General features: G+C 45.5%; 2 protein-coding genes across 5 annotated transcripts in view; both read right to left on the reverse strand.

Annotated features, from left to right (window-relative positions):
* The window catches only part of LOC146208477 (ralBP1-associated Eps domain-containing protein 1-like), a 63,953-nt gene that overhangs the window by 15,090 nt on the left and 23,105 nt on the right, over positions 1–25,758 (reverse strand). For 2 of the 4 annotated variants that reach the window (XM_084594035.1, XM_084594044.1), the window contains exons 11-14: positions 19,044–19,136; positions 15,194–15,287; positions 9,510–9,569; positions 1,410–1,488 (exon numbers count right to left, since the gene is read on the reverse strand). In XM_084594035.1, coding sequence (XP_084450161.1) covers positions 1,410–1,488; positions 9,510–9,569; positions 15,194–15,287; positions 19,044–19,136 — 326 coding nt within the window. The remainder of the gene's footprint in view (positions 1–1,409; positions 1,489–9,509; positions 9,570–15,193; positions 15,288–19,043; positions 19,137–25,758) is intronic. The other 2 variants (XM_084594051.1, XM_084594059.1) reach the window with 2 other exon arrangements.
* Positions 20,675–24,032, reverse strand: LOC146208478 (uncharacterized). Its single transcript, XM_084587281.1, has 2 exons — positions 22,399–24,032; positions 20,675–22,362 (listed from the first exon to the last, which is right to left on the reverse strand). Exons 1-2 carry the CDS (start codon positions 23,224–23,226, stop codon positions 21,352–21,354), a joined length of 1,839 nt encoding a protein of 612 aa, XP_084443407.1. The 5' UTR covers positions 23,227–24,032; the 3' UTR covers positions 20,675–21,351.

The following is a 25,758-nucleotide window of genomic DNA, read 5'->3' on the forward strand; positions in this document are numbered from 1 at the left end:
AAAGTCTGAATTATGTCTAAATTGACGAACGGTCTCACCAAGCACGCGTAAAAGTTGTTGGTATCATTTGTTGGTGCCCTTTAACTTCAATATAACAAACAGTGATATTACAAGTTATTGGATGAAATGAAGTAAAATACACGCTTGGTTGGTCTATACATTATTTCTATGGGAATTCTGTCTGTATAATGAAACAAAAAGTATATATAAAATTTGACATCCGATCGGTTATAAGAAAGTAGTTCTTTTGCGTTTTCATGGCTCAAAATATGTGAAGGAGAGGGAAAAATCTTCACAAAACTCAATATTTCGATCGCTTGAAATGCCCACAGCAGAAGTGCGTTCAAACTGCTCGAGCGCTGCAAAAAAAAAAAAAAAAAAAAAAAAAAAAAATCTAGCACCGATGGCAGACCAGCCTGGCAATCTGGCATTTTTCCTACTCGAGTGTTATTTTTGCCCTTTCAACACGAAATGAATTTTGATTCGAAAATTGTGCATTTCTGCACCTGTGCTGCTCGAGTTTATTAGCAGACTTGTTTGCAGTAATTTGCGCACATACTTTTATACTTTTAAAATGAATATCGGATATAACGAACAAATTCTCGCGCCGAATGCTATTTCGCTGTAACCAGCTTCAACTGTATCATAGTGAATTCTTTTGTCCTAAACGGTGGCAAAACAGCACCAAAAGCAGTAAAGGCATTTGTGGCCTGCTCCACAGTGAGACTTGGCGCTAGTGGGTTCTTACAAGCGTCACCTTCACGTGCGAAGCTATTCACAAAGAACCCACCATTGCTGCAACAAAAAAACGACATCAAAGCGACATGGTCCCACAAATGAAGATTTCGCGAATACCGAAGTAGAACATGTATTTCATTTGCTTCCTCTGCCTCGCGCGTAGCAGCAGCAACAGTCCTGTGCACTAAGCTGAGCTAATGCTATAGCTCCAGCATTTCAGGAAGTTGAGGAGCTCCTGTCCCTTGCACCAAACAGCGCCTGTTAGATAGTACGCAATCAAGATGCCTTACCTTCGTCTCAGATCCCTCAGGTTTGCATGAATAGGGAAGAAAATTTTACACGCTTTCAAACTTGTAACTATGGACACAGACCATGATGGCACGTAAACCTACAAGCATTAGTGCATGCATTAATTAAGCATCTGAGAACTGTTTGCTTTTTTTTTTGTCTGATTCTCTGTTCCGTTTTACCCCTACGCTGGCAAGCGCACCAGTAATAACGGGAAAACGAAGCTGAAATTGCAAAGTCAATTCGCATAGCTTCTAGAAATTTTCCAAATCAAGTTTTAAATAACAAGCCCTGTCTCAATTTACGACGGTGTCCAATGCAAATGCTCGCAACGAGAGAGCCAGCAGTATCCCAGATCTAACGAATGTTAATGAGTCGCTCACTTGGCAGCATTGTCTCCGGAGACCTCAGTGGTTACCACGTAGGCAAGTGTCTGCTGGGGAGCAGTAGGCACAGCAGGGCCTGCAAGAAAACGCAGCAGCAGTGTACGGCGAGAGAAACCTAACAAAGCGCATTTATGCATGGACCCAACAAGAGCACAGCTATAATGAGCAGGGTCCTCCAGATACAACCATTCAATACAACCAATTAAGCATGGATTATTGCATGGGTCATACGAACCTCTGTGACCGAATTTGTTGAAAAAGCTTCGAAGGGTTGCATAACCAAGCATTGTACCAAACGTTGGCTTCCCCAACATGACAAACATTGGCCCAATGTTGCAGCAAGTTGGCAATGTACAGGCCCCATGTAGGCCCAAAATTTGTCAATATACTCCCCAATATTGGGCAATTGGAATGCGTTGCAAGGTGCAATTGTAGGAGCGCCACTAGGAGAAGTGCCACTTGTTAGGGTGCGACACGCCGCCCAGTAAGTGAAATGTTTAATTGACAGAAATTTGACAAATACATCCAGCAGTGCTATATTTTAGCATGAAACGCTCACGGGGATTCCTTGACTGCTAGATATAAGCAAATATTTGATATATGTGGGATTGACCATACGTGGTTTTCATTACAGCAAGCTAACTTAAGAGGAGCGGCCATCGCAGCCACTACTACGAGCTCCATCAGAGATAATAAGTTCACAGACTGGCAAGACACTAGGACACCATTTTTTTAGGACACTGTTAGGACACCTTGCCTAACCTAACCATGATCCCTAAAGATATTTATTCTTTCAAGTGGTTGGCAAATAGCTGTAGCAGACACTGTGCTCAGCTACAGCGTAAGGTTCAGTGGAACCACCGCGAAGAAGTGACGTTTGTGCCACTACTGAAACAAGCTTGATTTAGCGACCCTCAGCTTATTTCATCTTTTGCTGTATGGCTTGGATGATGAAAATGGGATTCTGCATCGACTTTTTTGAAGGTGTACCGGTTCTGGAAAAAGTGCTCAAGGCATCAAAGCAGCTCCAACATTGCCGCCGTTGCGTAGCAGCTGCTCCCAAAAGCGTCAGCTCTGAATTTGGCTGCTTATGCTAAGAAACGAAAATGGATGGTTTTTCGAACATAAGCAGACAGCCTGAGTGTGGCATAGCTCGTTTTGCGGCAACAACACACAAAGCCACAATTCCTCCTGCTACTGCGGCCAATTGATGAGTGCTCCGGTGTCTCTAAAGTGACCACAGCTAACATGACAGCCTTTGCTTCAGATGAAATGCAAACCTGCTTTTAACGCTTCAAAAGGGACTTTTATTTTCCATGTACAATAACACCTTCCTTGAGGAGCACCATTAAAAATAATGAAGAAGGTAGTGTCCTGTTGTCATTGCACTTCACTAATTACTACAGTCAAACCTCGTTATAACGAAGTCTCCCTTTGTGCGTAAATTCGTTCGTTATATCCGATATTCGTTGTAAAAGTACACACAAATTCCTACAAAAAAAAATTCTGTTCATAAACCCAAGTAAAGGCTACCCTAAAATGGAAAGCACAGAACTGAAAAAAAAAAAAAAAAAAAAGAAAAAAAGAAAAAAAGGAAAAAAAAAAAAGCATTTTTTTTTCTTTAAAGCCACGCGAAACCTTACCTTTAATTTTGCACTGCCAAGCAAAAATGAGCCCACAAATCGGGATTTAAGCCACGCAGAACTGATTTATTTAAAAAATGACGTAATCTTCATTTGGCGGCACTTCACACTATTCGATTAATAAATTTCTCAACGAAATCGACACTGTGCAGCGCTTTCCCAATGTCAGCTGATTTGACCACAGGTAGGTTCTCAAGGTACCTTCTCAATTTCCTCGCCATATCGGCGGCCTCGGTGCTGCTGAGAGCTCGCTCTTCGCCTTCTTCACTCTCATCGCTGCACGAAGCATCATCTGTAGGAAGCAGCTGATCGACAATTTCTTGGTCGGTCAATTCGGGCGCCACAGCCAAGTTGTCATCGGCAGCAATAAAATCCTTGAAGGTAACATTCGGAACCGCCAGTTGACGCCATGTCGTCTCGTCGAAATTGTCCGCTTCACCTTCAGAATCGTGGGCGTCGTTGGGCTCAGTCTCGCTGGTGGATGGGGCTAGGCCAGCATCAACAAAGCAATTTCTTATTGTCGGCTGTGCCACTTCGTTCCATGCACCGTACAACATGTCCAGCGTAGTTTTGAGGCTTATGGCCGTTGATATGCCCCTGTCTATGTCAAATACGAGCTGCGTAACCAATCGCTTTCGGTAGCAGCATTTTAGTGAGCGAATGATGCCCCTGTCTAATGGCTGCAACACTGAGGTCGAGTTTGGCGGCAAAAAAACTAGGCGGACTGCTTCAAGTGGTACAGACACCTTATGGGCAGAGCAGTTGTCCAATATAAGGAGCATTTTCCTGCGCTGCTCTGCCATGTCTTTGTCGAAGGCCTTCAGCCGTGCTTCAAAGAGTGACGTCATCCACGCCTTTTTGTTCGAGCGATAGTCCGCTTGGACATTCCGGGCGTTGTGCAGGCACCTGGGGCGAGCAGATTTACCAATAACAGTTAGCCGCTTTTTATCTGACCCATCCATGTTGACACAAACAACAACGGTGACGCGGTCTTTGCTTTTCTTGCCTCCTCGGCACAGCTCGTTCTTCGCAACGAGTGACCTTTCCGGGAGCAGCTTAAAAAAAAGTGCAGTCTCGTCCACGTTGTAGACATCGCGCATCTCGTAGCCATCCAGTTGCATGCGGAAGCTTTCTGCCCACTTCTCGCAGTTCTCTACATTGACGGCTGCTTCTTCGCCCGACAAGGTGTGGCAAACAATCTGGTGGCGGTCTTTAAATCGCTGCAGCCAGCCACTGCTTGCATAGAAGTCATCGTGGCCTAAGACGCAAGCGAGACTTCTTGCCTTCATTTGAAGCACGGCACCAGACACAGGCAGGTTGCGCGCTCTAACGTCCTTGAACCATGCGAACGAGGCATCTTCAACATCCTGGTGGTGACAATACCCGACGCGCTTCCTGTCGTTCTTTACGGTGCCTGTAGAGTGCACGTTTTCTATCTTCTGCCTTGCGCTCAGTATGGTTGACAGAGTGCTAGGCGAAACGCCGAAGTCTGCAGCAATCTCTTTCTTCTTGCGCCCGCTGTCGACCGCCCTGAATATTTTTATCTTTGTTTCAAGAGAAACTGCTTTGCGTTTCGGCGCCGCCATGCTGCAAGACGACGGCATGACCTCGAGGAAAATGAGCACACGCGCGGGTCGGCAAAAAGTAGGGGCAGGGGCACGCGGGCGGTGGTTTGATCACGTGCAGGTCACATGCCAGGCAGCCGTTGATGCTAGATTCACTCGCGGTCCCTAGATGGTGTGGCGTGCGAAAGCGCGGGTGATTCAAACACATTTTAGGTGGAGGCGACACGGGCGGTGGTTCGATCACGTGCCGGTCACATGCCAGGCAGCCATTGATGCTAGATTCATTCACAGTCCCTAGATGGCGTGGCGTGCGAAAGTGCGGGTGATTCAAACACATTTTAGGTGGAAGCGATTGATAAAACCAAAATTTAGCGTTTTGAAAAAAATTTTTTTTTTTGCTTCTTTGCGGATTTTGAGTCGTGTGAATACGAAATATGCTTCGTTATAACCAATTTAGTGTCAAATTTTCAGTTTTTCATTTCGTTATACAGATAGAACTCCCATAGAAATAAAGCACAGCCAACCAAACTTTGCTTTTACTTCGTTATATCCGATAATTCGCTGTATCCGTGTTCGTTATAACGAGGTTCGACTGTATTACCATTATTACAGTAAAACCTCCTTATTTCGGATCTCACGGGAGTGAAAAAAAAATATGTTCAAATTATCCGAATGTGGAATTATCGAATGAGCAACAAAAACTGCATGTGAATTTTTTGTTATTGCATACTTTTACTTCGTGAAGAAGTCAGTAATGCTTGTTTGCTTTCTCGCGGAAAGCTGGGCAGTTAGGACCAGTTTGCGGACATGGGATAACCCTTCCAGGGCAAGCGTGTTGCCAGGAGCTTCATAACAGAAGCCCTCTAAAACTGCGAGCACCTCCGCGACTTCTCTAGCAGTACGATGCACCAGGGGCTTCTCACATGGGCCGTTCTCATCAAGCGAGCCCTCATCGTTGGACGCCTCATCCGCCACACCAAAGCCATCACTGATTATCTATCATTGCTTAACTGGCCAGCGACAACAATACAGTCATTGATGGAAGTGTAGTTGGCGAGATTCGCTTTGGTGGGAAGAAGCAGGCCGACGAATGACTCATCGTCGTCATCTTCCTTTGCTACTGGCACTGCAGGCTCTAAGCTTGTGTCAGACTGCACAAATCCACAGTGCCTAAAATAATTGGAGACTACTTCTGCTGGCATGTGTGCCCACACGTGAGCCAGAATATGTATGGCACTCAGAAGCGTGATGATGCACACTTGGTTCCGATCCATGCAAAGAAACATATGCTCTAGCGCTTGCTTACAATATTTTTTTTTTTACATACTGGATAACGCCTTGATCTATAGGTTGAAGTGCGGCAGTAGTGTCAGGAGGCAGAAACACGAGCCGGATCGCCTGCAGGTTGGAGATGTTGCAGTGCGCGGTGCAGTTATCAACAACGAACAGCACCTTGCATTTCTTCGTGCTGAAACATAGGTCGAGGTCCTGGATCCATGCACGGAATATCTCGGACGTCATCCAAGTTTTACGATTTACTCGGTAAAAACATCTAGGCTTCCATGCCTTGCTGATGACCAGAAGTGGTAGGTGCTCCATGCCCGTCATAATGGCTGCCAGCAGCACGGTCACTCACTCCTTGCTTCTTTTTCTGCTGCTGCACGTATCCCCTTTGAATGTGTCGTCTCAAAATGCTATGAAGAGCGCAGTTTCGTCTGCGTTAAAAACGCTGCTCGGGTCGTAGGCTGCCACGTGTTCTTTAAGCTGGATGTTCTGCCAGTCTTTAACCATGTTTTCGTCCACTTCTCCGCTTTCACCGCAGACGGCTTTAAGGGGGGACGCGACCTTTGAAAACCGAAAAATCGCGAAACAGTCGATTTTTGGAAGATTGTATATTCTGGTAGTATGTCTTATAAACTGCCATTTCTGTAATTATCAATGCCCAACTCGCCGTAGAAATACTCGAAATTAATTATTTAACAAGCGGCGGCAGCCGCGGAGCAGCGAGCAAGCGCCGAAAATTCCCTAACTTGGCGCGTGTGCCATTCCTCTCCCGCCGAACTGAGCGCCGCCATCTTGGTCTTGTTTTGTTTGTGAATTCTTGCGCTTTCTTCTGCCACCCTCAGCGGCAGTGACGGCAGCGCGGTCGAGGCGTGGCTTGCTTTCGATTGGGAGTCTCGTGGTGGCTTTCAAGTTTCCCGCGCTCGAATTCAAGGCTGCGATTGGGCAAAGCACGCGCTCCGCGAGAACGCGGGGGATCGGGCGACTACTATTGGCTGCTGCGGCCGCTGACGCGTCGGTCTCCGCCGGCTACCTTCCCGCGTCGTCTGCTACGGCTCTTTGCTTGCCGTCGTTGTTGGCTGTCTTTGTACTTCATGCGTTCTGTTCGCCTTTCACCATTTTTGCTATCGCCGGATTTACGATCTCTCGTAGTGCCCTCTGAACGGTTTCGTGCAACGTGTTAAACGTTGCGTGGTCGCCTCGAGATGCGACACGCATTCAGTGCAGACTTAGCTAGCTGCTCTCTTTTTTTCTTTTCTTTTTTCCCCCGGCGCTTATGCCGCGGAAGATAACCCGGGAAGTCGCTTGTCGCGTTTGGGCCGCTCCTCGCTCCTCCGGCGAGATGCCACGAGAGATAAACCGGGAAACCGCTTGCTACGTCTGCGCCGCCCATCATGCTAGGGCGAAATGCCGTGGGGGAATCGGGAATGCCGATTGCCGTGGCTTGCAGAGCACAGGATCGACGGATCTCAGCATGTGGAAAGTGGTCCGCGGCACCAAGGCGTTCGCTGTAGCCGATCGGCGGAGCGCCACAGCCCTAATGTATATTTTGACGGTCGCACCGGACTTGTTCGTGATAATTGCGAGTGTTCGTCTTAAGTGGGGCCGTTATAAGTGGGCTCGACTGTACCTGAATAAATTTTTGGGGGCAAGGCAAGCCCATGTATTCAAAATATTATGTCTGGAATTTGACATAATTAATTTGGTTAATCAACATAGGTCTAATTGATAACAAAAAATCCAGTTCTGTGCTAATTTTCAGCAAGAAAATTTAGGAAAAGGGCTTTGTCTTGCCCTGAGGAACCTATCTAGGAATCAGCATGACAAATTGCACAATGCCAGTGCCTTTAGCAATTTCTCCAGGCTTGATATAAAGGACCTATTCGAACCAGTTTGGTATGCTTCTGTAACTTGAGAACTAGCGTGCACAATTCTATAAAACTTGGTGGTTTTTCATTTGTTAATGTCATGAGCCTGTCTTGAAAATTTCATCATTATAACTTGAGAAACAAAAAGTTATTGTTCTCTCAACCTTTGAGAGCAGTTTTCTCAGAATCAATTTTTTGCACGGTGTGGCTGCTAGGGAAAGTCATAGCTCAAGAACCGCTTATTGGATTTTCATGAGGTTTTTTTTGTTACGTACCTAAGTAAATTTCTGAGGGCAAGACAATTAGTTTTTTTCAAAATATTTCATGTGTAATTAGGGGCAGTCAATTAAAATATCGTTAAGTAAGTTGTAAATTTTAACACTAAATTTGGGGCTGTACTAAAATTTTTCAGAGAGGAAACTTGGAAAAAGGGAATTGTCTTGCCCTGGGGAAGCTATGCAGGAATGACCATGACAAATTTCACACTGCTAACACATTTTGCAAATTCTCCAGGCCCGCCCCTAGGGACCTATGTAAACTATCTTGATATACTCCTCTAACTTGAGAACCGATGAGCCCAGCTCCATGAAACTTGGTAGTTCTTCAAATGTGTCTACTATGAGCATACCCTGAAAATTTCATTCAAATACCTCAAGAAATAAAAAAGCTGGTGTTCAAGGGTAGCCTCCCCCCTTAAAAGCAAGGCCATGCCTGTATTTAAAAAGTGCAAACCAGCCCTCAGAGGCCTTGAATGAATCAATAATCATTTGGAGGGTGTAGGTCTTGGCTCGTGCCCAGGTCACCGGTCCGCTTAATGGGAGCTTCGCATCACGTGCAGCAGCGATCCACCACAACAATGCATCCTCCAGGGGTGGGTGGACTGCGGTTCGTAAGCACTTCCGACTTGAGTGGAACTTCTCACCTCCAAAGCTTAAATTATCTGTGCTTCATTCTTGATGTACATTCATAGAGTGCTTCTTTTGACACCGAATTGACGCATCACCTGTTCTCTGGAAGTGCTGTCCTTCAAAGCTTTAAGGATCTTCACTTTCGTCGCTAGATCTTTAGCAGAGTACTTTGCACGCTTTTCCGGCACCGCCATCACAACAGAAAGCAGTAGCGCCGGTCGCACTACCAGAGTCCCCGGGCACTATATATTTCACAAACGGACCTGGCACGAAGCACCTCACTCCGATCCCACTATCCAACCTTCCAAGTTCTCGTCACCAAAGAAACTAGAGAAACTGCAGTAGTGAGCGCCACCTTTTGTATGTTAGCGGAATGCAGTCATGGATTGCTAGATGATGGCTGTAGCGACGCGTGCTCCTAAAACCCACTTTTTTTTTAGTGTAGAGTAGCGCCGCCTCCTGCATGTTTATGAAATAGCAGTTTCCGGTGTTTCTGGTCCTTGAGGAATGATGGACGTTGTGATGCGTACTCCGGAAACTAATTTCCGCGGCGGCCTTGGCCTGTCTCCAGTCCGAATTAACTGCTGCGTGCGCAGTTTAGCGCCAAATTAACAAGTGTTTGCTGCCATAGACCTACATACATTTTTGACGATTGGGAGTGAGCAGGACAAATTATCCAAATTAATGGATAATTTTAATGAATCAATGGACAACAACAAACAAATTGTTCAAATCTAGGTAAGCAACCTATTTTTCTCATAAGCATGGCTGCTATAATAGAAGAGAAACAAGTGCTCCACAACATGCTCCATGTAATCATAAGCAAGCTCACCAGAAAGCCTTTTCACAATGTTTTTCGGCGCTCCACCAGACCTGCAGTCACCACAAGCATCTGAAAAACAAGAGACAATAAATCTTTATGGGGGGTACTCTTTTTTCCCCCGTGGTTTTGACGTGGTGTGGCCATTGTACAGGACCAGCATTTTTATAAATAAAGTTATTCTGACGGCGCGGACCCGATTGGCCATTTTTTATGAAGCAACATGCACGTTTACGACGAATTAGCGCAGGCACACTAAATCCTTCCAATAAAGAGTTCATTGAATGTATGGATGATGCAGTATATCTTCGATGATGCGCTCCCAGTTCATATGATTTTTCGTTTCATACACTCAAAATTGTGGGCAGTAAAACCACTCCCAGTTCATATGATTTCCCGTTTCATACACACAAAATTGCGGGCAGTAAAACCGCTCCCAGTTCATACGATTTCCCATTTCATACACTTAAAATTGCGGGCAGCAAAACCACTCCCAGTTCATATGATTTCCCGTTTCATACACTCAAAATTGCGGGCAGTAAAACCACTCCCAGTTCATACGATTTCCCGTTTCATACACCCAAAATTGCGGGCAGTAAAACCGCTCCCAGTTCATACGATTTCCAGTTTCATACACTCAAAATTGCGGGCAGTAAAATATCTCCCATAGAGTTACATCGCTTTTCTCCCAGTTTATTTGATTTAATTAAAATACCGCTAGCCCCAAGGTAAGAGCCATGGCATGGTTAATACGTTCCCGGATAACACGATTTGCCGGTTGCTACGTTCGCACTTTCGACAAACTGAGGTCGTATAATATGTTGTGCTATCAACCAGGCATGTGCTAACGAGCGCCGCGACATAAAAAACTGATCAGCGGCGCTCACCCGCCACAGTTGCTTTCCTGCAGTGCCTGGGTGTATACGGGCGAAGCATCAATAAAAGGAAACAAGTCAACATATGAGGCGCCAGTTTTCGCGGAAGCACGATTTCATGAGGAGAAATGCGGTGGCTTCTCTGTGGTGCCTTAGAGGCACAAGGGTGAACCATTTGATAACTACATCTTTCCACTTGCGTAAGAGCAGGCCCAGTTTAGGGGACGCAGCATGAGCAAAAACAAAATGGGGTGACTAAGCTGGCTTCTAAACACGTCACTGGTGTAAGGAAGCGAAGCTATCCTGGTTCGCCATTGCCTTCTACGAACTGGATTTGTTACTATATCTAAACCGTGCTTAGGAAGATGCAAATACGGACTAAATGATGCGAGCTGTGCATAATTCATGTCTATAAATGCTAATTACACTTTTTTGCTGTGAAAGTCTCAAATACCTTTGCACCTCATTCCAGAATTAAAATTTTCAAAATCAGGTGGTTCGGATCATTTGGCAATTGTGCGAAATGACTTTTGTCAAATTATTTCTCACGAAAAAAGCTTTTCGATGATGTAAGTGCTACTTGAATTTTCTGAGGAAGCAAAACCTGGTATAAGAAAGAATTTTTTGTAATTATTCATGAAATAAGGTACAATGAGAGATATTATTTTAGAACATTTCACTTGCATTGTTCCTTCACGTGAGTTCATGAATGAAGCAATATAACAATTTTTCGCATTTTCTTGGGTCACTAAAAAAACAAATGTTGTATTTTAGGAAATTTCTCACATTAACCTCAATAAATCCTAAATGATTTTTTTTTGCTTTCTGCCTAGTTGCTGCAGTTAATCAGAGCTTTTGGATTATACCAGCTGGGAAAATCCGCTTCAAAAAGTGACTACTATTTGTATGCATTTTTCGAGTGATGACGATGATGAGTTGAGGCTATTCCCCTTGTAACGGGCGGCATATATATCCTAACCGGTTATATAAAAAAGAATAGATAACAAGAGAGAAAAAAAAAAAAAAGGGACAATCATAAAAAAAAAAAAGAAAATAGGCTGGATAGATGGATGGAATATAGGAGCCTCCCCTTTGAAATGGGGTAGTAGCGGTTGCTATCATGCTCGTTTTTCTTCTTCTTATATCTTAATTATTGTTTTAAAAACGTACTGTTGCTCTGCCATTACTGGGCCTTGGGCATCTCTCAAGCCATCGCTGTAGCTTTTCGCCCGAGGCCCATTTCCTGTATATTACTGGAAATAAAATTTTTTTCAATCATTTCATTTATTGAATTTTTGTTTCTACGTTACTAACTTTATGTCATTTTTCTGCTTTTAAGCTACCAATCTTCCAATTGTTTTTTGCTAGCTTCCACCACAGATTCATTCACCCGACCACTGGTATCTCTAAACCCCAGGGTCTCCTGAAAAGTGACTGCGCCTGCATCGACTCCCGGATCGATACCATCACATTCGAGTATAAGATGTTCAATTGTTTCTATGGATTTACCACTTACTGCACATGTGTCATCTTCATGGTTAAATTTCCTTTTGTAGCTGTGTGTTCTAAGGCACCCTGATCTAGCTTCAAAAAGTAAGGCACTGCCTCTTGAGTTATCAAAGAAAGCTTCCTGATCTGCCTTTTCCACTTTCAGTGTACTGTTTCTTTTCCATAGAATTTATCCAATTTTTACCTTGTTGCACCATCTAGAAGCAGGCAATAGAAGCTTTCTGCTATTGCCGTCTACGTTTTGGAAATCAATTTTTCTATTCTTGACCTTAATTAACTATACGCTGTTATATCTCAGAACTTTTGCTACTTCAAGCCTTCAAGTAATTTTATTTTCCAGGTGATCACGCATTTATTGAAAATCTGAAAGCTTGAAACTTAGGCGCAGTTTCCTTAATGGCCGCGGGCACCGCCACTATTTGTATACACTGAATTTTTACCAATCAAAACTGCTGTTCTTTTTTTTTTTCAATATATGGGCCCTATGGGAAGTTTCGCAACTGGTAGTATTGAATAGCTCTGGTGTTAATGGCCGTCAAGAACGTCAAAAGTTTACTGAATATTAAAAGTGCACTGATGCCAGCCTCAGAGCACGTGAGCCACCCACCCCGCAAACAGTCGAGCCAATCCGATCTAATATGACGGCGCACGTGCTTGGCTGCTCAGCCCGCTGATCGCTTTCGCTCTGGTTTATGCCGGCGCGGTTATTCCTGCTTTTTGTCGAGTACTACTCTCACGCCATACTTCCGCATATGTTATTGAGTACCCACCTAACATGCGTATTGGCTCTCTTATTGTGGCAGCTCAGCCATGCGCTGGCGTCAAAGTAATATATCGCTCCTCACCTTGCGGTGCGACCGCGCGCTGGCGAGACAGCACGGAAAAAAAAATTAAAATAATCTGCATGAATAACACACTTGCTCTGTGCCAGCTTAAAATGAAAATGCACTGCAGAATATATTGTGCGATTTTCCCAGACTTCGTGACATCTTTGATGGTTTCCCCGACATTTCACCGATTTTTCCTGGTGCATAAAATTTCCCTGACAATTCCCAGTTGCTGGACACCCTGAAACAGCACCCGCGTCAGTAAATCTTTCTCAGCAAAACTATTTCGTCGAAAGGACTTTCATACACTTGCCAACCCACCCAAGCTTTTTCAGAAAAATTCCTGGCAATCGGTTTTGAGGCCTCGGAACGCTTTTCACGGTATGACCCAACAATAAGGGTGCACATTCGAATGCACTATTTTGAAGACTGACATTAAGGGGAGACGCGGGTCTTAAAACGGTCGAAAATGGTCAAAAAGTCGATTTTGGGAAAAACTCATTTTCGGAAGGTTTATCCTTTCGAGCATCTACAGTAAAATTATTAACGCTGAATTCGGTCGGGAAATGCGATAAAATCGGCTTTCAAAACACCACGGCAGCGACGAAATGGCCCCGAAAAGAGAGACTTTGTTCGAACTTCCCGCGCGCGCCGCCGGCGTTGCAGCCGGCCGATCGCCGCCATCTTGGGCTTGTTTTGAAGCTGGTTTCTTTGTGCGCAATTTGAGCTATCTCAAAATGGCGTCGCTCAAGCCGAGCGGCGGTTCGGGCCGGTTTCCCGAAGGCCGTTTTCGGGTCGCTGATTGGCTCGCACGCGGCGCGCTTCGCGCGCGCGCCGTTCTGCGCCTCCCATTGGCTGGTGTGACCGTCTACGTCATTTTTTTTTCTTTCTCTTGCGTTCGCCGCTGTGGCTGTCGCTTCGTGCGCGTCTGATTTTGCGCTCGTGTTTCTCTACACGCCGTGTTTCCGCCTTGTGCCGGGAGTTTCTCTTTGCGATCGAGATGCCGGGAGACAGTCGATTGAAACCGAGCACGCAACGAGCTTTTGGAAGCCGGAAGAAACGTCCGTGGAACAAAAAACAGCAGGCAGCGGCCACCAGTGCGTCGCCGGGGCCTGCAGTGCCGGACTCGTTGGATCCGCCGGGTACATCAAGCACGCTGCCCGATGACGGCACCGCGGGACCAAGTTGCAGCACGAATCGTATCTCGGATCGTGGTACACTTCGTGTTGATGCTGTGTACTATTCGTCGACCGAGCAGGCGCAGCGTGTTGAGCGATCGGCGCAAACAAAGTCCGTTCTGTCGGAAAAGTCGGCAACCCAGCGCAAGTTTGACCTTCTTGGCGTCAGTGTGGATTACCAGACAGCTGATGCCGGTACCCAGTTCGTGATTGTGGACTTGAAGGTTTTGAACAATTTTTTCGCGCAAGCGAAGTGCGGAACCTGCGGCGCAGGAAGTCTGCGTTTGAGCAAGGCAACAGATAAGGAGTACGGCCTTGCTGTAAAGCTTCTGCTTGTCTGCGAAAACTGCGATTTCGAACAGAAGCAGTTCTCTTCCCCAAGAATAAGCGAAGCAGTTCCCTTCCCCAACTGTTTGCCTGGTGGAGCTCTCGTCTCCTTGGCTCCAGTCCTCACTTTCACCTCAAAAAAAAAAAAAAAAAAAAAAAAAAAAGAGAAAAAGAAAAAGTCAACCCCTAACTTTTGAAAGTAACCTCTATAATTTCATCACACTTACACATTCGACATTTTTTTTTTTAATGTTTCCTTGGATGGAATAAGACACTTTTTGTTTTGTTTTGTAGGGAAACTGATAGGGAACATCTGAGTAACATCCGTTGTCGAAGATTCTTCCCAATATTTTCTGCACTCAGTGTCAAAACTTCAAATGAGTTTTTCTCAGCTTCATGTTTTTTGGTGACATGACTAGCCTTACGGAACTTTTCATTGGGTTTTTGTGGTGCAATTTTAATAAATCTTATACCGTTGAATTCAGAAAGGTTTGAACTGTGGAGCTATGCTATTTTTATATTGCTAAGTTGAACATATCAAATTTATTGAACAATAATGTCAGCTAATTATATTTTCGAATTGTGGGGCATCTACATAATTGACTATTTTTATACTGTGATGTACATCAATGATAATATAAATAGCATAGCTCCACATGGCAGGTCTTTGGCTACAACTACATTTTAATCGGAACGAAAAAATATTGAGGGAAACTGTCCTAACGACCCGTAAGAAATTACCAAATTAGGCTTTGGTTATTTCCCAATAACATTAGAACTAATTGAGATAGAGTAAAACTAATTACATTTTTGAAAACAGGAGGAAGAAATACATATACACACCCAATTTCGTTATTATATCTCTAAAAATAAAAATTTTCATTTTAAGACCAGTGTCTCCCCTTAAATGACAAAAATGTGGCGTGAGTAACACAAGCTAACATGCACGGCAAGGATAATCCAAGCAAGGATAACTCCACCTGTAGGTAGGCCTGCCTTGTCCTGATCGTTATAGGGGAGGGCATGGCCGTCGGGCGACACACGGCGAGCCACAGGATGAAGAATCCTGGGATCCTGCAAGCACGCACCAAAGGTCAGAAGAAAAATGGGGGACTAAGAAAGACAAGGTACCACCCGCAACACTTGTCAGCACTCTTCCCCACCACCCAGACAATTGGGGAGGCCTTAGCCAACTACTACGGTAAGATGATCAAGCAAGCCCTGTACTCCTTCAAAACCAGACAAAGAGTGTTATTGCCTAGCCTAATACCGTATTTACTCGCATAATGCTTGCACTTGCGTAATGCTTGCAACCCCTACAATGGCCATCCAAGATTGCATTTTTTTCCTCGCATAATCATAGCACCACCAATATTACCACCGCGAGAGTCGTCTGCTAGTAGTAGCAAGCACCATCTTTGGAGCGCTACTTGAACCTAGCTGGCCTAGTTGGGTGCACGCACTGCCAGGCGGCGATAGAGGTGCTCAGGTAGATCATCATCATCATTATAGGTTATGCTCGTAGTCGTCGTTGCCACTTTGAGAGGTGTCTCCGTGGCACTCTGTGTCTCGTCATTGTTGCTTCGCTACATCTGTGTTACTTGCTTTGTTCCACTGTCTACCATGTTGTTGGTGCCGCATCGCATTGGGGTAGTACACAGCTATACAGCTGTTTTTAACACTTTCCTGTGCACACCTATTCCCATCAATCGCCCGTCATCGATGGTTTCACGATTCAAATTTTCCCGCTTTCGAAGCGCTCCTGACAAGTGGCATCATCCAATAGGAAATAGAGGAACCCTTCTTTCAGTTTTGCTTTTGATTTCATTTTTCCGCCCTGCCGCACCCATCTATCCAGATGGTCGCCAGTATAAAGTGATCGGAGCTCTTTGTTTACATCATGGCGTTGACGTCGCGCGTTCCTGCTGCGCGGAAATGGCGCGGTTCCGCGCCGATTCCGCGCCTCTGAGAGCTCGTTTTTGGATGCGAACGGCAGCAGTGATGACTCGGAAGACAAATTCAGCTCTTCAGACTTTGGCACTGACAGCAAAACTATATCAAACCGACCCAGAACATCGACAGCCATGCCTCGATAAGTTTCGCATCCACTCCCCAAAAATTTCTGCTTTTGCTGGGCGTTGATTGGAAGAGATCACTGTTCTGAAGGTCACAACTGTTATCTGCAGGGTGACACCTTTTGGGCAATATTACTTGCCGCTGGCAGCGCAGGGAGTAGTGTTTTCCACTAGAGGACAGCCAGGGGTCAACTCAGACTACTGTTTTCTTTCCTAACTCAGGGAATACTGTACACAGAAAGCTAGAATTTGCCACAATATTGCATTGGTCCCTGTTGTAAAAAACTTATATTTTGAAAACTTTTTTTGTTTTATTTGTATCAAGAAACATTAACGCTTTTGTCTGTTTATATTTTTTTTTAACTAAACTTTTCTGCTGATATTTTTTTTCATCACTTAAAAAATATGTTGATCGTCGTCACTAATACCATTGTTAAGAGGAATTCTTCCTCTGCAATCTGATACTAGACACCAAGCAAAGAAAAAAAATAATATTAATGACACCACCCCAAAACCGCCCCTTTTCCCGAGGACAGGAAAGTGTTAAGCTGAAAACTATCGAGTATGCGCTAGAGCATGGCAATCACACTGCCCATAAACACTTTGGCATCAACGAGTTCTGCGTAGCACGCTACTGGAGACAGTGATTGCAGTATCGACACGGACTGGGGTCAAGTCTCTAATCGAGAGTAGAACTGTACGGTCAACTGTGAACATTATACCATGGAACGCGGGGAATGATGATGGGGCTGCGTGCAGCAAATAAAGTGCTTTAGCAATTCGAGCTTTTGGCGACCCTGTCAAGTGCTGCTTGAAAGTAATAAAACAGCTGAGGAAGCTATAGATCTAACTGCTTGGTTCTTGACCAAAGGTTTACTAATCCAACCACAGCCTCAGCGGCCTCACTTTGATGAAGGCAGAATACAAAAGACTGGTTATTCCAGAGCCCTAACCTAAAAAGCTTCCGATTATAAAAGTCCTTAACGTGACATAACATTACTTATTTAATACAGCAGCAGCTCTGGAAGTGAGTGAGGCTTTCAAGCTGGTTGTGTTCGGCTGCCATTCCTCACCCACGCTCTCGAACTGCTGTGCTTCTTTCAAAGCCCTTACTTGGTTAAAGAAGTTGATGGTATTAGAAACTATAAGTAGAGAGTGCATTTAAACTTGACACTTAAAGAAACAGAAAAATGCCCACTGTCCCAGTAACAGCACATGCAAGCACAGTTCAGCCAAAACAATTGACTTGCAGACTCAATACTCCAAGCATGTACTAAAGCGCTTCAATCAACGCTAGCACTGTTCGAGACTACCACCACTACAGCACCTCATTGACGATAACTTGGCAAGCATACAATAAAAAATAAAATAAACAAAAACCACACCATGACAAAACAAAAAAAAAAGTAAAACAAGGGGTGCTTAAATTCATGTAACCATGGCAACCTGTTGCATACAGAGATGTCCCATGTTAAGCAGAAAAATAACACAAGCTGCCTGCAAAAACTACACAGGCACAACAGACAAGAACAGCACAATGCAACACAATGAAATGAATCTCACCTAATACCTCAAAGAAAAATAGTCTCTGAAGCAAACTTGGCTGCATTCTAGAGATTTGTTTCTTTGAATCAGTCAGCTAAACACCTTCTTTCAAATGAAATGCTGCTCCTACCCGGTGAGTGAAAAAACATTAGTAGAGAGCTAAGTTAGCTGGCATTTAGCACGCTGGCTTCACCGCGTTAAAACAGCTTCTGTTTAAGTGTGACTAACCTGAAAGCTGCTGTTAAAGTGCTCAAGCTGGACAGACACTTTTTGTCCCCTTTCACTCCATTCTTATTCATACCATTTAGGAGGTCTGAACACCCTCGCCTTTAGTTGCTTCACATTTGTTACACTCCTGCCTACAACCACTATTCATGAATAAACGGGACGGGTTATTGGCCATAAATGTACTGCTAGGGGTGCCGTAGTGGAGGGCTCCGGAAACACCCTCGCCTTTAGTTGCTTCACATGTGTTACACTCCTGTCTACAAACACTGTTCATGAATAAACTGGGATGGGTTATTGGCCATAAATGTACTGCTAGGGGTGCCATAGTGGAGGGCTCTGGAAATTTCGACCACCTGGGGTTCTTTAACGTGCAGTGACATTGCACAGCACAAAATAATCTTTTGCACTTCTGCATGAATCAAGAGCATTGACATGCTCATGTGTGACCATATCAGCAATATTACCACCTGGTGTCATCAAGGTGGCACCTGGACATGATGAAGTTTTGAAAAAGGAGAAGAGGACTTGCACACTCTCGGAGCTGGAACAGGTCCCAGCGTTAACTCGCCCTTATTGCAGCGAGACGCTCTTCAAACCCGTTCCAGCTCCGAGAGCGCGCGAGTCCTCTTCTTCCTTTCATAACTACTTCATCATCTTCAGACGTCACCTGATGACATCCCCCAGGTGGCAATATTACCCTGCAAGCACACACTACAGGCAAGACATGCGCAAAAGCGCACCAAGACATATTCCTTCTTTTCTTTTTTTTTTTTTTTACATACGTTGGCATCTATGCCCAGATTCATTCTATCACAATAAAATCAGCCAGGTTTGCTCAGAAAAAATAAATAAATAAATAAATAAGTAAAAGGGGGCATGCACTACACTATGCTTGCACCCACAACACTGCACAGGCAAGCCACGTGTATGTGGTGGCCAAAGATAAGAAAATGCTGATAAGAAGCACAGAAGAAGCAGCAACCTGTTCAACAGAGGCCGTGGAGAAATCGAAATTCACCGGCTTCATGCTGGGAGATGACACAGTGCTAGTAGGGGAGTCGCTGAACTTGGTCCACTGTCAGAGGAGGAGGGGGGTTTCGGGGTAGGGGGGAAGGGACGAAGTGAGAGCACACTCGGGTCTGGCGGCCATGCTTGTCAACTCACAACAAGCGCCACGCAACTGCGCCTGAATGCAGCGGTTAATCCGTGCTAGCACGCCAACCACACTGCCAGTTATGGAGAAGAGTTTAAATGCTTCCCCTGCTCTCCATCTACTGGCTAGTTCATAGTTAATGGCACTCTCAGTGGCAGATTGCGACCGATACCGGGTCACGTCTTTAGTATTGTAGCTTTAGTTTGTCTTTCGTTTGTAGCAAGGAATCCCTGCTAAAAGAGAAAATGGGCAAGTCAGTAGGCATTGAACCTTTAGATGTTGCCCAAAGAGTTTCATTTACATCTGGCAAAAAATAAAAACAAAATAAAGAGCTACCAATTTGAGCAAGCCTGATAGCACACAAGGAACCGTAAAGTGCCCCTCACATTAAATTCCACAGCAAATAGCCAGCACATTAGGCGGGGAAGCATTTACACCCATTTCCATTACCAAAGGCAACATTCAGTGAACTCGGGCAACATTAGGGATTAAAACACTGTAAAGTAAGTCGAGGATGCATGGCTCCCTAAGCAGATCACGAAGTAAGCCGGTATATATCAGCAGTGCTAATATTATACACAACTGCAATGCTCCTCCGACGCATGGCAGTCATTCCATAATGGAGTGCAGCTTTCTAGGCGGTTCTGTCCAGAACGCACAGCACTAGTTTACAGGCTCCTTAATCAAGCCCCTCATCATATTTAAGTAGGGAAATAAGTCCATATATGCAAGTTCCTTAATTAAATTGCAGAGCTTATGGAACCTGTGGCACACACTGCACATGCCTGCTTTTATGCACAAAGTTAAATATTAAGCCCAAAGCACACAATTAGGTAGCAGGCAGCAGCACAATTGCAGCAGACATCCAATCAAACTTATGGTGACGAGGCACTAAATTTAGCAACCACTTTTAAAAAAATTCTTCCTTAAATGGACCTTGCAACACCTCTAATTTTTAAAGTTGCAAAATCTGCCGAGTATTTAAAGCCACCAACATTAAATCCTCTGCTTGTAAAGTCTCTCAAAGGTGATTTGGTTTGGTATACGGTTGCAGTCCAATTAGCTTGTGACTGACTCTCACTGAATGCAAACGTAGTGAGAACAATGAACGACAGTGAACAGTTTACGGGCAAGTGCAGCTAACCCGCATTTTTTCCACATCCGTTTTACACACATGTGCGCCTCTCTTCTTCTGACCTCTCTGAAGCTTCACTCGGTGACAGGTGGCGACAGCTATCAAACGCGCACCTGTCATTTTGCATTCACAGTTGGTGTCTCGTCGAAGCGGACTGTGGAATCCATGTTGTTCTTTTGAATGAGTTTTCCAGCTAGCAGACTCATTTTTCATAAATTCTTCGAAAGCAGTACAATTTGTAAAAAAAAGAGAGAGAGAGAGAGAGAGAGAGAAAGAAAGAAAGAAAGAAGAAGAAGAAGAGGAAGACTGATTCAAGGTGGGGACCTGATGCACGGCTGCCACCTTTGTTACAGGTACGCACCAGCAATGAAACCTTAAGGGGAGATGCTACTCGAAGAGACTTTTTTTTTAATAAGGGCTCTAGAGCAATGAAATTTTCTGTGCCTATAGAGTTTTTCTTGCTCTTTCCGAAACACCAATTAGTTTTTCTGTAGCCTCAATAGTTCTTATTCAGTATCCCTGAAAAGTGGAAAACAATGGGGTTATTGTGCATACTTCTTTACATATAAATGTTTGCAAAGGAACATTGAAAGATAGCTTATTCTACTGTACAATAACTGTAGAACACCGAAAACTAGCCAGGATTTTCTCGTAGGAGCAGCCAGTATTAAAAAAAAAAATTGTAAAGTTACAGTGCTTCAAATCCATATGCTTCCAATTAGTTAGCTCCAATTAGCATAATGATATCTAAAGTATATTGTGATTACGAATAGATACCGGTGTGCAGTATATTCTAAAGAACAAGTGTGCCAAGTTTCGTTGTAATAACTCTGATAGAAGTGTGGAAAAATGTGTGCACAAACATTGAAAATTCCCAAAAACTGCAAAAGGAGAAAACAGCAATTGAAAGTTTGAAACCTGTGTATTTACTGAAAAACAACTGAACGCGCTTGAAACTTTCCCAAGATGAGAAATGACCTGTCCTGCTAATGTCCAACACCACTAGAACTGGCCAGCACTGTATGTAACACCCTCACGGTCCTTGCGACTTGAGTCTTCAGCACGAGCCCTTTTTGCCATACTGCGACGGTTGGCTCGTGCCTCAGCAGTCTGGCGGGCGGACATCTTTTTTATCCGCCTCTCATTTCTGGAGTCGGTGAGCAAGAGGAGCTGGTAACCTGGTAGCACACCAAGCTCCTCTAACACTCGCTCAAAACTTGCATGCCCTTCATTGAACCACAGCACTGCAAGTGCTGTGGCCATCTCAACAACCGTCCGTGATGTGAACTTGGTTTTCGGGCACAGCAGCCAGATTCTGCTGTTGAGGGATTCTGCCGCATTCTGTGTCTTGCCTTGGATGCAGCGGGCCAAGAGCTTCACATCTGTCAGCCGCTTGTAAATTGGCAGCACTGCCTTCCCCTGGGCTTTCGTGAGGAGAGGTGTGTGTTTTGGTGCTGGCTGGCCGAGGGCTTCAGCTCGCCTGTGCTTGCACCGCGACTCGGGTCCCTCAGGGCAAAACTTGTGGCTGCTAGCCCCATCACTTGAGCAAGAGTGGCAATAACTTGCCCATATGGCAGAATACATCTTCTGAGTGCTACCTCGATTGCTGGTTACAGCTATCTTGTAGTACGTCTGTAACTTCATCACAGCTGAGTCCTTCAATTTTTCTCCTCGTGGTAGTGGTGTTTTTAACTGGCGGAGGGAACTTCCAAGACGTTTGGCGACATGATTTGTACAGTCCTCCTTTTCAATGTTTAGGGGAGCATAAATCAGTGCATCACAAACGGCAATGTAAGCTTTACTGTCTCCATCACTTAGAAACTTAGTGAAGTGGAGGGGCGTTTCGTAGGTGAGAGTTTGCTGCCAAATCCTACGTGCTGCCTCTGCTTCCATGGCATGTGAGGAACAGTCAACATTTTTTTCACATACCGGGCCATGGAAAGCCTGCCAGATTTCCTCCTCACTGGGCAGCTCTTTGTGTCGGCTACACCCGTGGCAATAATTTGAGAGTACCTCAAAATCAAGGCAGTGGCAATAATTTGAGAGTACCTCAAAATCAAGGCAGAGTCCCGTATCTAGAGAGACCACAGTGCCCACTCCATTGTGGCTTTTATGCCCTCTTTTCTGCCATGTTCCATCATACGTGACTGCTACCTCCGTGCCACCAACTTCATTTTTCGTTATTTCTCTGGCCTTCCCCGGGTTTCTAACAACAGCATTCATGGCAGCTGCATGAACCTTCTTTGTGATGGCAGTAAAGGATTTGTGGTGCATCGGCTTCGGGAGGCCTATGATGACACAAAAACGCACCAGCTGCTCATACCCAGCTCCTATTGCGCGGGCAGCTACCACTGCCTTCACGTTTGTGGCGAAACCATCGCGCGAGCTCCCGCAATCGAAGCCTTGGTTCACACTGGTATCAGCGTTTGCTGTAACTCGCCTTGACGTGTATGATGACGAGAGAACAGTCGCAGGGCACTCAGCGTTCTCGCAGTGGAGTTCAAGGAAGGATGACAGTCCCTTGCGTTTGCGCACCGGTTCCCGCACAGCGAGTTGACATTCGCGACATTTTGGGCAGGCCGCACCGCTCACTACTGCCGTCAGCGCAGCAATGTCGCACATCACAACACTCGCAGAGCCGTTGTCGCTTCTTCTTTCCTCTTTTTCAAAGAATGCGATCTTCTTTTCGAAAGCGCTGACAAAATTGAACGCGGTGACGAGCTCGTCAGATGGGCTGTCGTCGTTAGGCCTAGCAGGTCGGGGATCGGCGACGCTTCCTGCGAAAGTCGTCCTCCGCTTCGCCTTGCGCCTACCTTTAAACTTGTGCTTTGTGCTGTACTTCCGGTCGCGAAAACTGCGCTTCTTCGGACTGGCCATTTCGCAAAACAAAGCTGCAGAAAAAGAGATATAACAACGAGCGACGGGATTGCGGCCTCGCGCGATGATGACCTGTCGGCAGACTTCACCACAAAACTCCGCGCCGCTGCCGGCGGCGACCAATGGCGGCCCCGAGATCGCCCCACGTGACAGCAAAGATGCTTGGAAGGGCCTGCGGAATTCTTGTTTCTTTTTTTTTTCTTTCCAAGATACGAAACTGGCGGCCGTTGCAGAAGCGAGACTACGGCTAAGCTACCTCCACAAGCGATTGCAATGGCGTGCGGTGAAGCATCCCCGAGATCTCAAGGCTCAAAGATAGCCAAATTTCGCGCATTTCTGCGGATGTTTGAGCTACCGTGACCAATTTGAAAACATTTTTTACTAACTTCTAGCGCGGACTTCACTTTGATTCTTGTAGACAAGGAAGCAGAATGTTTAAAGGTTACAAAACAATCAAAATCAAAAAGTCGAAAATTTTGGGTAAAAACGCGATTTTTCGACCCGCACCTGTTAATTTCAACACAAAGAGTGTGGAAAGAATATGGACTATACAAACACAACAGCGCAACCATAATAATACTAAAAAATAGGTCTATCATCTCTGCACAGCACCCCGTTTTGTTACAAGCACACACAGAGATCACTCCCTGGAACTTTGCATCCGTAGGAAAGCGATCAACGGCATATTCCAGTTGGCAATCCGGAGCTTGCTTTTTTCAGTCCGCAGCCGAAAAGCATGCTTCAATGGTCAATCTGGATTTGAATTCACAGTTTTCGTTGTCGAGACCTTAGACTTCCCGTTTCTTCATGGTTTCATAGCCCTTCTTCAGATTGCCAAATGAAACACTCCATAAAACAATTGCTCAGGTTAATAACAAAGAATTAAAAATAAAATACTATAAAGTCTAAGTTATACAAATTGGATTGATGTGAATATCGGAATGATACAAATTCACGAAATTCCTCGGCCAGAGTGCAGTGTGTACAACGTGTAAAATTTTGTATGTTCCGAACACTCTTCCACGGCACTATGGATGATACGAAGACATGAACTGCGACGGCAACCTTGAGCACTACGCACATCATTGACTCCGCGCTTGCGAGCCGCGCTATATGAAAGCATCACGAGCGGTTTGCGGCGATGCATAGTCCGCACGGACCACACATCACTGGCTCTGCGAGCTATTTGCAGAGTCGCGCAGCCCGCATGTCGCCATCTCGTGTAGTGCTGCACGCAACGCGAGAAGTACAAGGAGGCAGGCGGACCGCACATCAACGCCATCGCGACTGTTGCCGCGAAAAGTATGCAGTGGCAAGCAGCCATGAATAGTGGTTGGCGGTGCATGCAGCAGGCGCGCATGAGCAGTCTGCAGTGCTACGCGGCCAGCATGTCGGCAACAACGCGATTGCCTGTCGCGATGTGTGCGCTGCAAGTGGTGGTGCGCTGTGGTGCGCAACCATAATACAGTGAAAGCTTGCTAATTCAAACTCGAAGGGGCCGAGAATATTGTTCAAAGAAAATTGTTCGCGGAGTTCGAATTAACAGTCGGGCACTGGAATGAGCGCCATTGTGGCCCACCATGCTGGCCAAGCCCATATGTTGACTCATTACCACAGTAAAGGGGGCTAGGCGCTACTGCACGTTTACGGAGGGAGATTCCGATAATTTTTGCAATCGAGCCGCAGCGGCGAATGAACGGGACTAATCTGTCAGTCACGTGCCGCAAACTAGAACCGGAATGCATTCGTGTGAGTAGCGAGCTTCAAAACATGTTTGTTTACACGGAAAAATAAGCGGTAATGTGCGTCTGGTTGCGTTTCTTATGCCACAGCTCCACAAGCATCGACGGCAGCTTGCCCAAAAGTTCCAGCGCAGGATCCGAATTCTCATCGGCGGAGAAGTATCGTGTTACGAGATCGAGCGCCGACGCTACTTCACATGCACTAGGTGGCACCGGACCGTTGCCTTCGTCGGACTCTCCAACGCTTTCAGCCATGTTCACCACCATCGGTGAGCCTTGTAGAGCCCACGCAGCCACGATTATATCCTCATCACTCAAGGGCAACTTCAATGGAGACACCCTCCGACAAAGCCGCGTAGCCACTCGAGCACGACGGAGTCATCATCAGACGAAGCCTCCGCTACCTCCGTGCTGCATGCTTCTGGGGCGTCATCGAAGCCACACTTGCGGAAACAGTTTTTGATAGTTTCCGGCTTGACGGTATTCCACGATGATGCCAGCATGCGGACAGCTCCAAGCAAATCGATGTCGTACGACTTGTCACTGTCCAAACAAAGAAGAAGTCTCTCTAGGAGGTGGCGCCTGTAAAGTGTTTTTAAGTTCTGAATAACTCCAAGATCCGTAGGCTGGAGCACAGAAGTCGTGTTCTTTGGCAAAAATGCCAAGCGGATTGCTTTCAGTCCACTCATGTCACAATGAGCTGTACAGTTGTCCACGAATATGAGAACATTCCTGTTCTGTGCAGCCAATTTCCTGTCTAGCTTGCGCAGCCAGTCAGTGAAAATTTCCC

The sequence above is a fragment of the Amblyomma maculatum genome, chromosome 1 (genome assembly GCF_055883805.1).
Source record: "Amblyomma maculatum isolate TAMU_Amacu chromosome 1, ASM5588380v1, whole genome shotgun sequence".
NCBI classification, from domain to species: Eukaryota; Metazoa; Arthropoda; class Arachnida; order Ixodida; family Ixodidae; genus Amblyomma; species Amblyomma maculatum.

Bases quoted from the DNA above. Each gene is read 5' to 3' on its own strand.
- LOC146208478 (XM_084587281.1), bottom strand. From the start codon at position 23,226: ATGGCCAGTCCGAAGAAGCGCAGTTTTCGCGACCGGAAGTACAGCACA. The intron at 22,363-22,398 runs GTACTCTCAAAT...CTTGATTTTGAG, and splicing joins GACTCTGCCTTGATTTTGAG to GTACTCTCAAATTATTGCCA.